General features: G+C 48.4%; 1 protein-coding gene across 1 annotated transcript in view; it reads right to left on the reverse strand.

Moving 5' to 3' along the window:
• Window positions 1-12716, reverse strand: part of PLPP3 (phospholipid phosphatase 3) — a 79952-nt gene that overhangs the window by 2290 nt on the left and 64946 nt on the right. The window contains exon 5 of the mRNA XM_070405212.1: window positions 12267-12443. Coding sequence (XP_070261313.1) covers window positions 12267-12443 — 177 coding nt within the window. The remainder of the gene's footprint in view (window positions 1-12266; window positions 12444-12716) is intronic.

Consider the following 12716-nt stretch of genomic DNA (forward strand, 5'->3'; position numbering starts at 1 on the left):
TCCATGATCATTTCCCTTGCCTCACAAAGGACTTGAGGGTGTAACCGAAGAGATTGGCCACTAGGAATTCCTATCAGCAGGAGCTGGAGTAAGGAAGTCACTGTGACTACTTTTCCTGGAAGCCCAGTGATAGCAAAAGTTTGACGGGGGTCAAGAAGCTAGGGTTTGTTGCTGAGGGAGACAGCAACTAACCCAGAGGAAAGGTCAATGAAAACCCGCCTATCGCTCCACTCAGGGCCTTCCTCCCTCTGAGCTTCGACCTCACTGGGTCTCTGTGGAGTCACCGAGGAACATTTACTGAACACCCACCAGCAAGGGGGTCAGGATGGCGCAGGTGTAGTTCCTGTCTCAATTAGCTTCCGATGAAAGATTCAAGAATTTGGTGAGTTACCGGAGTAAGAAAAATTTATGCTTTGTATTAGATGGCAAAGTAAACACAGACATCAATTTGAGCCATTTAGCAACAGGAGTTTGTATTAAGTCACCATAAGCGGCACCTATCGGTCATGCCATTTAATAGGAAACACATGGCTGGGCTTCAAAACGGGGAATGAAACACTTTCACAGTTCCTCTGTCTAATGGCTTTCTGGATGGAAAAGTCTTTGTCCTGCAGAGGGTAATGTTCTCACGATTAATGATGGCACTGTGACTCATACCGGACACATTCTGGGCAAGAAAATAAAGTTCTTCATAAAACTTCACCAACGTCACGGCTCTCGCAGCCAGCGACTGGCCATACTAAGGACTTGGGTCATTTGTGGAGCCAATTGCCACAATGTCCCTTCTGTAGTAACGCGACAATTAGCAAAGTGCTACAAAAATCACAGCAAGAAACTGGTGACGCTGACTACTCCAGGAGGACTGGGTGACTAGAAGACAAACTTACCGGTCACCACAAAACCCTTTACCTCCTTTGAATTTTGGACCCATGACACCAGTTTTTTGCATATATTTGTAAAAAGAAAGAAGGCCAGGCTATTTCTATGCTACTATAAGAAGGTAAAATAGCCTAAAAACGTAAGATTTTCATACACTGACAGCCTTAGTGCTCTTAAATGTACCACTGTACAAAGGAAAAAATTCGGCTTTGTGTCCCTGTCCTTTTTAAGGAGGTATGGCCAGGGAGAACTGTGACCCAGAAAGGTTTGTCCCCTAGCCAGAGCCACGCCTGGGAAGGAAGAATGAAAAGATCAGTTCAGCCCTAACTGGTTTGGCTCAGTGGATAGAGCATCGGCCTGCGGACTCAAGGGCCCCAGGTTCGATTCCGGTAAAGGGCATGTACCTTGGTTGTGGGCACATCCCCAGTAGGGAGTGTGCAGGAGGCAGCTGATTGATGTTTGTCTCTCATTGATGTTTCTAACTCTCTATCCTTCCTCCTTCCTCTCTGTGAAAAATCAATAAAATATATTAAAAAGAAAAGAAAAGAGCAGCTCAGCCAGAAGGCTCTAGACCAGTGGTTCTCAACCTTGGCTGCACATTAGAATCACCTAGGAATCTTTTTAAAATCCTGATTTCTGGGCCTCATCCTCCAGAAATTCTGTTTCTTTGTTACTAATGTTGTGGCCCCACCCCATAGCAAAGAAACAGAATTTCTGGAGGATGAGGCCCAGAAATCAGGATTTAAAAAAGATTCCCAGGTGATTCTAATGTGCAGCCAAGGTTGAGAACCACTGCTCTAGACTCCTGTTCAGGAACCTGCACAAGTGCTCAGATGGAGAAGGAGTTTTCACCTGCTCACATAAGGAAACACGAGCGAACATGATTTAAGTTAAAAGTGGAGACACGCTTTCCAACTCTCCCCTGACAGGTACAGAGCCCGTGTCCTCACCTCTGCCTGGAAATCGCCTTCCCCTCCCTCCTTCACTGTGTCCAGAGGGAGGTTTTGATCAACCTCTCCATCGCTGGCTTCCAACTCCACTTCTTCCAGCCTAGCAGCTAGCTCTACCCAATAAGGCTCTGTCCCCGCCCATTTCTGAGAGGTCTCTCCCCAGCCTCTATCCCGTCTGCTGAGGGCAAATACAGCAGGGAACAGTCTCTCCACCCCCCAATATAACACCCCTTCCCCCTTCAAGATCCTGACACCACTTTAAGCTACTGGCTTATTTCCCAATTTAATTTTCTCAGCACATATCCACTGCCTACTAAGGCTTCCGTTTCCTAACTGCAAGATAGGGATAACATGAAGGTTAAGGACAACATTGTGCTGAGAAGACCTAGACCTAGGCCTGCTACAGAGTTCAATCAAAGGCGTTCCTTTCTGTAATTCCCAAAGTAATGACTGAGCCAAAACTTTGCCAATCAGCCTTTCTTCCTAGCTGGGAGGCTTCTTGAGGATGGAGCCTTGGACCTACTCACCCTGTATCACCTACAGCGCTCAGCATTAAGCCTTGCACACAGCAGGGGCTCGACAAATGTTTGTTGTTAAATTTCTAAACTCCTCTCTGCTGAAGCAAACACTCCGGCCTTGGATCCTATCAGCACACAAAACGCCTACGGACTTCAGGGGAATCGCATTCTCACACGCCACATGCACACAGCCAAGCGGCAAGATGAAGAGCGGAGTCTGGTCCAGCAGGATCCCTACCCCCCACTCCCCTGAAGCAGTATTTCACGTTCAGCCTGGCTTGAGGTTACACAAACACTTTTTTGGGACTCTGAAACATGATCCTGTCAAGACTCAAATAGGGCTCAGTCTTCCTAATGCTTGGACAGCAGAACACAAAAAGGACCTGTAAAAGCGAAAGTGTCTCGGCTTGGAGCCGTTCCATTTCCTGCAGAAGACCATCTCCACCCAGAAAGAAAACTCAGAGGCCCAGGCTGGGGAGGGTCTACATAAAGTATGCAGCTCTCTTAGGTCTCCCAGCCCCAGTCCCACTCCACAGATCTCCCCTGGAAGAAAGAACACATCAGACAACACACAGTCTCAGCAAAACATAAAATCTATATCCGAAGCACCAAGAAGAGTTCTAAGTTAAACTGCTCTGACAGATGCTTTCAATTCCATCCCTCCTTTGGTTTGCATTTTATAAACTGCTTTCTTGCAAAATGCAATCAGTAAACACTTACTGAACATTCACTCTGTGCCAAGTCCTGAGATTTTAAGATTAAATATACATAAGGCAGTGTCCTTTGCCCTCCAAGAATTCACAGGGCAATGAGGGAGAGATCTAGGTAAACAGACCCCTACAATTGCGTTGTTGTAAGGATTATGACGGGGGGAAGCCAGGGTGTTAGAGAAGCACGGAGAATGTGGCATCTAACCCGGGCTGCAGGGGAGGTGAGGGCCTTAGGAGGCTTTCCCCGGAGGAGGTATAGTTGAGCTTAGCTTTGAAGGATAAGTAGGAGTTAGCCAGGTGGTGACTGACAGGAATGTTGTTCTAGGCACAGGGAGCAGTGTGTGCAGAGGCTCGGCAGCGAGTACGGCACGTTCGGGAACTGCGGGAAGCTCAGCGTGGCCAGCGTCAAGCAGTCGACGAGGCTGGAGCGGAGACGGCCAGGTCTTCAGAAGCCTCCTAGGACAATGAGGGAACTCTGACCGTATCCTCTTGGCCTTTGGAGCCATTGTCAAGGCTGAATCAGGAGATCAGCGTGTTGGGACGATTTGCACTAAAATCATGATGGTATCTAAGATGGAGAAGGAGTTAGAGAGCGTGAAGGCAGAGGCACCAGTCCAGACATTATTGCAGAATCTAGGAGAGGATGAGTCCTGAACTACAACCATGCAGTGCAGACAAAGAGGAAGAGATGTGTGGTGTGTGTTTTTTTGTTTGTTTTGTTTTTTAAATATATTTTTAGTGATTTCAGAGAGGAAGGGAGAGGGAGAGATAGAGAGATAGAAACATCAATGATAAGAGAGAATCATTGATTGGTTGCCTCCTGCACATCCCCCACTGGGGATCGAGGCTGCAACCTGGGCATGTGGCCTGACCAGGAATGGAACCATGACCTTCGGGTTCATAGGTTGATGCTCTATCCCCTGAGCCTCACTGCCTGGGCAAGAGATGGTTTTTGAAATGCTGAGACAGAGCTGCAGTGGGTGGAGGGGTGTGTTGTATGCTGATGCTTTTCTCTCCACTTCTGTTTCCACCTCTAGAAATCTTTGCACTCGTTCCCATCAAAACTCTTAAAGGTTGGGTAACTATGCTAGTGAAAAGGATTCTAGCTCTGCTTCCCTCTGCCTTCTAATATTTCGGCTCCTCCTGATACTGGCTTGGGGAAGCGGTTCCGCCCTCCTCCTGGGTCGGAACGGCAGGCTGTTCTGAGATCGGATTTACTTAGGCCCCAGGACAATGCAGCCCTTCCACCAAGAGCAAGACCACACAGACAAGGACACTGCGGGCCGGAGGGTCCCATTCACTGTGATGAGGAGCTGGGAAATGGAGTGCCCTTGCCAATGACGACTATCGGTATGATACCATCAGTCACTGCCTCCCACTCCCCACCCAACACGCACAGCCCTGCTCAAAGCTTTGCCCTATGGAGTGGGACAGACTTGTCTTCCAATCCAGGTTCTGCCATGTTCAGCAAAACGCCTAAATGAGGGATACATTCCCTACCTCAGAGGTTTACTCTAAGGATTACATGACATAATAGGCACAAGGGTGGTATACGTATACCACCCTTGTGCCTGGTGCCTAGTTAAAGGTTAATAAAAGGGAGCCATTTTATGAGGCCTGTGTGTTCAGCACCTACCTGCACAAAGTCACTTCTCTTCCCTTCTCCTAAGTGTGGAAAGAGGAGAAAGGACTAGAAAGAAGAAAAAGGAGAAAATAGGAATGATTGAGAATATGAATGAACACATGAAAGCCTGTACAGATTCAAGCCGGCCATAAAGATGACCTGCAGATGGGCATTTTCCATAGGACAGAGAGGACTTGCTCTCAAAGGCCTATCATTTCTGGGGCCATTCTGGAGAATGAGTCAGCACATTCAAAAAGGAAGAAGCTCCGATGCCTTGTTGCTGCATTCACCCACTGTGACGATGCCAGCCTCCCATGGCACTCACAGCCCAGCCCTGCCGGGGTGCTGCTGGCTGGAGCTCACCAAGGACCAAGCTGCCAGAAACAAGAAGTCCGTGGTAGTCCGGTTTCCGCGCCCATTGCTGCGAATGGCCACGTCAGCAATTTCTGAGGGTCATTTTAAGGGCAGATTATGACAATAAAATTGTCCTTGAAATGTCTCTGGAGTCCCTGAGTGTCTCAATGCCTGAGAGTGTGTACGTGAACTCCCCGAAGGAACCGTGTCTTTATTCCTTGGGATGTTCACACACTCCTGTGGGGCTTAGGTGCCAGCACAGAGCAGAGAAGTATAAAAGCAGAATTTTGGAATCTTAGAACCAGGAGAAAACGAAGAGTTGTCTATTCCGGTGTTTCTCAGAGTGTTGTCCTCAGACCATCTATTTCAGAATCAGCCGGATGCTTCCTGGAAAACCAGATTCCTGGGTCCACCCTGGACCTACTGGAAGGTGGCCTGGAACCTGAATTTAATAAACGCTACCGTTGTTTGTTACACACACGAAAGTCAGGCAAACCATTAGTGGACAGTTTATAAAATTAACTAGATTGGCTCATATCCTAGATCTGCCATTTCATGGACTCATGTCTTAGATAGATAGATAGATAGATAGATAGATATCGGTATGATACCATCAGTCACTGCCTCCCACTCCCCACCCAACACGCACAGCCCTGCTCAAAGCTTTGCCCTATATATATATATATATATCTTGTTATCTTTTTGAGAGCAGCTCCTTTATCTGTAGACTGAGCTTCATTAAACCTTCCTGGAGCCACCCCTATCTTCTCTCGTTGGCACCCATACTGAACTTCTAATGACCTCTGTCTTAGCTTGAGGCATAGGCTTTCATGCATAATGCCTTAAATGCCATGCCAGGTTTCCCCTTTCGACTGTGAGCTACTCCAGGGGACGAACTGTGCTCGGAGCCCCGCAATTGTAGCCCCTGGTAAATCTAGCCCCTTCTCCCCTCATGTGGGGACAGACACCACGTGCTGCTCCTTGTGCACATCCCCACATCTTTGCTCTGGGATTTCCTTTTGCATCCCACTCTAAAGTAATAAGCAATCTATAGATTAAGGAATAATTTTCTTTGTAGGAGAAAGTCTTGGGACCTGGCTCACCTCATGCTCTAAGTATAGTAAATGTCTAAAGAAAAGCCATCTTTGGCAGGCAGCCCTATATTTTTACTAAATGGGAGTTGAAAGCTATCATTTTTTTTGTTTGTTTTTTAACCTCAGTAAAGTGCTTTCAGTGGCTTTGGTCCCTGGGAATTTATAAGGAAGCATGAGGGGTAGAAAGAGTGTCCCACTAGTAGTGAGGATCTAGTCCCCAAACTGCTACGGCTGTGTGACCCAGGCTGAGTCACACTCTTGTCTAGGCTTGAATTTATACAAAATGAAGAGGTTTATGACTTCAGCTGATGAACCTGCACTGTATTTTGTGCAAATGTTACTTAAAAATCTACCTTCCCATAGTTACTGTAAGGCTGAAATAGAAGAATTTATGTGAAAACACTCATAAAGGTCTATTCAAATCCTACTTCGGGTACCATCATTTATGATAATCTTGCTACTGAGGGACATGAAGGAGGAGGTTAATATGAAGGACAGCTTGGAGCAGCAGAGGAGAGAGAATTTCGGGCAATTCTGAAGGTCAAGAGGGAGCTATGTCTTGCCAAGGAGACTTAGAGAGGCACTTCTAGGCTGTCATGATGAAGAGTTTCTGGTAAGGAGGACCCGAGGGCTGACAGCTCTGTTGATGGAATTTTAGATTCAGCAGGAGCCGGAGTTCAAGAATGTGGTAACCAAGGATGACAGGGGCTGGCCCAAGGCAGGGACCCCCACTCCCAGAAATCATACACTGTGAAGCTGAAAGGGTGAAGGGGACCGTGATTTACTGAGCCCACCTCTCCCATTATCCTACAAGTTCCATCATTTTGAATTGCTGAAGGTTACAAGACATACCATACTCTCATCCATCTCCAAGTCTATGTAATTCCTTCAGTATAAAATGCCCTTCCTTATTGTTTGCATCTCATAGAAAATGTCCACGCATTTTTCAAGAATCACCTCCCCAAGAAATTTTTTCTAGCCTTCTAACAGCCTCAAGGAGAATGAACTAACCCCTCTCTTGAGCCCCCACTGTCCCCAGTAGAGGGTCCCTCCTTGCAGCTGAGCCCTTCAATTGTCTGCCCTAGATCAGTGTTTTTCAAACTGCATGTCATAAATCATTAGTGAGTTATAATATCAATATACTGGGTGGTCACCACCAGTATTTTAAAAAATTAAATTAAAAATATTACAGTGTAAAAAAATATTATAGTGTATCACACACGATAGCTAAGTCTTAGTTTGTGAAATATTTTAGTTATGTGCGGGTATCTCCATTGGGTTATGATGTAAAAATGTATTTATTGTGAATTGTGGTCAAGTCTTGGAAAGCTACTATATTCTAACGAAGCTCTTCAAGGACCAACTCTTTTTAGTGCAAATCCTTAAACCTAGTACTTAACACATAATACACATACTATCAATGTGTTGCATGTGCCAAGTACGGGATATCTCTCATTCACTGAATCCTCAATCCAAAGATCGTGTAAGGTTATTACTATCCGTATTTCACAGAATGGGAACAGGTGGATGAGAGGAAGTGACTTGCCCAACCAGCAAGTGGCAGGAATAGCACTCCCCTTTCTGAGTCTCTGCCTCATCACCCATCTCATCCATCTCGGCAGGGGAATGCAAAGGAGACTTTAAAAGGATGCTGCAAACCGTAGAATACTCCAAAGACACTTCATCCTCTACTGGGGGTCAAGTATCTATGCCTTTGCTTCCTTCTCTCTCCCACATCCACATTCCTGGCACCCCTGCCCACCTGGGAGTGGGGCCTGGGGTGGCAAAGAGCTAGGCGTTTGCAGGGCCAGAAAAGATCTGGGAGGCCATTTCATCCATGCCCCTGTGCCTAGGCAGAGTAGAATAAATCCAAGGGGAATAGGTGGTGATATCTCCTGTTGGAGAAGAAAGAGATCTCACAAATGCATGGCATAGACCAGTGGTCGGCCAACTGCGGCTCGGCAAACCGCGGCCTGCGAGCCACATGCGGCTCTTTGGCTCCTTTAGTGTGGCTCTTCCACAAAATACCGGCTCTTCCACAAAATACCGACTTCTGCGCATGGGCCACGAAGTTTCAATCGCACTGTAAGTGTACACCCACACGTGGTATTTTGTGGAAGAGCCACACTGAAGGGGCCAAAGAGCCGCATGTGGCTCGCGAGCCGCGTTTTGCCGACCACGGGCATAGACCAAGCATGCTTTTGGTGCTTCTATTCTAGTCCTTGAGATAGAAGCAAGACCCTGGGATCTGGTTCTACTCTGCCACTGTGCGTCCCCGGGCACACGCTCTCCTCCTATACCCCAGCTTCCGCTTGAACTCTTCTTCACAGTCACATCTCTTTACTTCACAGGGGCAAAGACAAAGAATGCCCTCGCCCTTCCCTACTTCCTGGAGGAAGACAGCAGCACACAAAAGAGCGACCAGAGCAGAGCCCCACCCCCAGGGAGAGGAAAACCAGGAAAGACTCTGCTGGGTGTTTATGAAATTCACCAGCAGCTGCTTCCTCTGCTGAACCCGCAGCCACGACGGCCTGGCCCTGCCCCGACCCCTCCCAGGGCCCCATAATTTGCCATCTGTTAGGGGGTCAAAGGAGGAGGTGACCAGAAAGGAAATGAACTGATGTCTGTCCCCTCATCCCAGTCCCTGGAGTGGATATGGTGAGTCCAGCTGAAGAGCTCACACCTTGACAGGGTGACTGTGTGTGTGTGTGTGTGTGTGTGTGTGTGTGTGTGTGTGTAGGTGGGAGGGGGACTGAGAATGTCAGCATGTGCCTGTGTTTACATGGACCTGTCTGTGTGTGTCTGTGGTTCTGAGCACAGGTGAGACATGGAAAGGATGGATGTCTGTGGGTCTGAGTATGACTGGATCTGCCCTCTGGGTCTCTCTGGGCACTGGCTAACATCATCCTGTGTACCTCTGCTCACGCGCGTGAATGTGTACATCAGTGTGTGGGCCCATCTGACCCTACGTGCCCATGTCTTCATATTGAGTCCATGACGCCGGGTAGGTTTTCTGTCTGTGTTGGGTACCCTTGTCTTCTCTCTCTGAAAAGGGTTCAACTAGTGAGCGGGGGGAGGGGGAGGGAGCCGAACCCACTCCTGTCTGGCATGTGATTGTTGTCTAGACACGCCTGCTTGCTGTGACAGGACTTACTCCCCAGACTCGTGTAAAAGTGCTTGGCTGTCACGGCCTGTTGCTGAGGCTCCACAGTGACTAAGCCAACATCCTAGGGTGATGCACTGCACTCACGGGGGCTCAGAGACATGTCATGAACCCCAGTAGAGGCCATCTTCCTGGGCATTTCAGCGATTTGGTAACATCTGAGAGAGCAAGTCCAGCTTAGTTACTACAGAGTCAGCGATGCCACAGACTGTGGGAGAAGGTCACAGAGCTACAGGGAAACTTGGCTCGGAGGGGAAGTGTCTTGCCTGAGGTCACAAGCTAATTCCTCACTCATTCTTTAACCAATGCTTACCAAGCACCTATTGTGTGTCAACCACTGTGCTAGGTGCTGAAAATGAATAATCAGAAAGTTAAGCCATGGAGTCTGCTATTAAGACATCTGCAATTATATTGAGGAGACAGACATCTGAGCAGACACTTATGATAGAACCAGGCTGAATACAACAGCAGGAAAAACATGCAAAGGGCCACCTGGGGGCACAAGATGTGGCAGACCAAACAATGGCCCCCAAAGATGTCCTGTCCTAATCCCCAGAACCCATGACTATGTTATCTGACGTGGCTAAGTAGACTTTGCAGATGTGATTAAGATAAAGATCTTGAGATGGGAGAGATTACCCTGGATTATCCAGGCGAGTCCAATGTAATCATGAGTCCTCGTAAGAGGGAGGCAGGAAAGTCAGAATCACAGGAGATGTGACGATGGAAGCAGGGGCCAGAGAGAGCGAGAGAGAGACTTGACGAAGCTATGCTGCCGGTTTTGAGGATGGAGGAAGGGACCACAGCCAAAGCATGCAGGCCGGCTCTAGATCAGTGGTTCTCAACCTGTGGGTTGCGACCCCTTTGGGGGTCGAACGACCCTTTCACAGGGGTCACCTAAGACCATCGGAAAACACATATATAATTACATACTGTTTTTGTAATTAATCAGTATGCTTTAATTATGTTCAATTTGTAACAATGAAATTGGGGGTCACCACAACATGAGGAACTGTATTAAAGGGCCGTGGCATTAGGAAGGTTGAGAACCACTGCTCTAGATGCTGGGGAAGTCAAGAAAACAGATCCTCCTCACTGCCTCCAGAAGGAACGCAGTCCTGCCAACACCTTGATGTTAGCTCAGTGAGACCCATTTTGAAATATCAAACTCGAGAACTCTAAGACAGTGGATTTGTGTTGTTTTATAGCACTACATTTGTGGTAATTTGTTGCAGCAGCAACATGGGAAACTAACACAGAAGGTTTCATCAGAGATGAGGGAAAACTGGGACTGTGTAACACCAACAGGGATGACTGTGTAAGAGCTCAGGGAGTTGGAGAGTATTGACAAGTTCCGTGTGCCTGGAGAGGAGTAGGAGATGAGGCCCTGAGAAGAAGCTTGGGTCTGACAGCACTGGCTCTGGTGGACCCACCTCCTGGCTTCTCTACTTACTAGTGCACACACCCATGCCCCACTGTCACGTCACATGGAAGGACCGAGCACGGAGCATCCAGAACAAGCTGGTCAGTGACAGCCACTCCCATCAACAGCTGCTCTCCCAAATTCCCTCCCCCTGGCCTTGACTGGAAAAAAGAAAGGAATGAACAAAACCACAAAAACAGCCAGTCCCTGAGGTTAGGGTTCCCGTGCCAGGCTGGCACGCAGCTCAGAGGCCACTTTCGTTGTGGTGCCCACTTGCATCGCCCCAACTCCCCGCCCCTGTTCATGCACACTGCACTGAGTCCGGCCCTCGCCTGCCCATTGAAGTGCCCCATTCAGGTCTCCATTGCAGCCCCACACGGGACTGTAACTCCCGTGCTTGGCTTGACTATGGGAGTGACTAGACTGGGATGTCCTTGGGAGCAAGGCCTGTGTCTTATCCATCCTCTGTCTTTAAGAGAATGTCCTTAGAGTGTTCTCAGGAAAGGGAACATCCACTCATTTAGTCTAGTGTCTTGCTGCAAGGCATGCATTTATTTACTCTGAGCTAGGATCCCTGCCAGGCCTTGGTGAGACAGGGAGAATTAGATATATATTATACACGGGCCTGCCCCCAAGGAATACACATTCTAAAAGGAGGAACACCAACAAGTTCAACACAGATAAATGCTCTCACAGGAGGGTGAGAGGTTATTGTAGGGGGACATGGGCTGCAGCCAGGCTTAGAAATTAGGAAAGGACAGGGGCTGGCCTCTATCGCTCCATTGTTCATGATTCCTTCTGTGAATGAGCAAGGGTTATACTAACAACAGTACAACCTATACACGCACGGTGCTTAAACATCCAGCTATTACTGGATTCCTGCTGGGCTATAGGGAGCCCCCCTGAGAAGGGCCCAGAAGGCACAATATCAGAATAGGTGCTCGTTCATGTTTGCTGAATACACCCCTCAAAACTTTTAGCAGGCAGGAAAAGCAGATTCCCAAGGAGAGCGAGTCTCAGGGGGAATACCTTAACCCTCAGGCTGGGGGAGGCCTTAGCCTTCACCAAACTCCCTCTTCTCCAGCCAACACTGAGGCTAAGGTCTGACCAAAGGTCACGGTGGGGCAGACAGAAGTTCTCCCAGAAGCCGAGTTCTACTAAACAGTAAGTGTCCACCAAAGCAGCATTTGAGTACCCTGAGTCAGGACTTAGAGTTGGCATGTGACCTGGGGCAAGTTTCTTCCCCTCTCAACCCGAAATGCCCTCAGAGATAAAGTGAGTTGAACATATTCTACAATCTCTTCCAGGTGTGACATTCTGCCATTGTTTACGGAGCAGAGGATGTGCAGACCCTGTCGGATGAAAATGCACAGGCTTGAAAGAGGCGGTCATGATTCTCATTTTGCTGGAGGGGTGCCAGCGTGGGTGACTCCTCGGATACCAAGCAGAGAAGAGGACTGAGAGCTCCCTGGCTGTGGTCCCTGAGCCGGAAACACTTACAAAGCAGCAGCCCAGGGCTTGCTTGCATACTGAGGACAAGATGCTACTTACTATGCAGCAGGCGACCAGGGCTCCTTGAGCAAATCCTGCCAGGACGTCGCTGGGATGGTGCTTGTGGTCAGATACGCGGGACAGTCCTGTGTAAAAGGCCATCATGATCAGGGTGAACTGCAGGAGGGGCCGGAGCAGACGAGCACCTCGCCAAGTGAAGCGGGCCTGAAGGTACAGCTGGAGGCGGGAGAGAAAAGGAACAGACACTAAGTCACTCACTGTTGAGGGCATTATAGCGCCTGGCCTACACACGCTGCATCTGGACCTTGGGGTTGGCATCCTGTAGAAAGAGCATTCGACTTGGATATGACCTCAAGCCAGTTTTTTAAACCCTGATCCTATACTAAAAAAATAAGAAAAAGGGAGTTTTCCGAGGGAGATCAGCTAGAGCGAGCTGAGGAAGATAATACATGACAGTGGTCTTAGCATATGACCGGCACATACTAGACA

The sequence above is a fragment of the Myotis yumanensis genome, unplaced genomic scaffold, assembly GCF_028538775.1.
Source record: "Myotis yumanensis isolate MYYU_CA2020_CCGP unplaced genomic scaffold, mMyoYum1.0.hap1 SCAF_2, whole genome shotgun sequence".
Taxonomy (NCBI): domain Eukaryota; kingdom Metazoa; phylum Chordata; class Mammalia; order Chiroptera; family Vespertilionidae; genus Myotis; species Myotis yumanensis.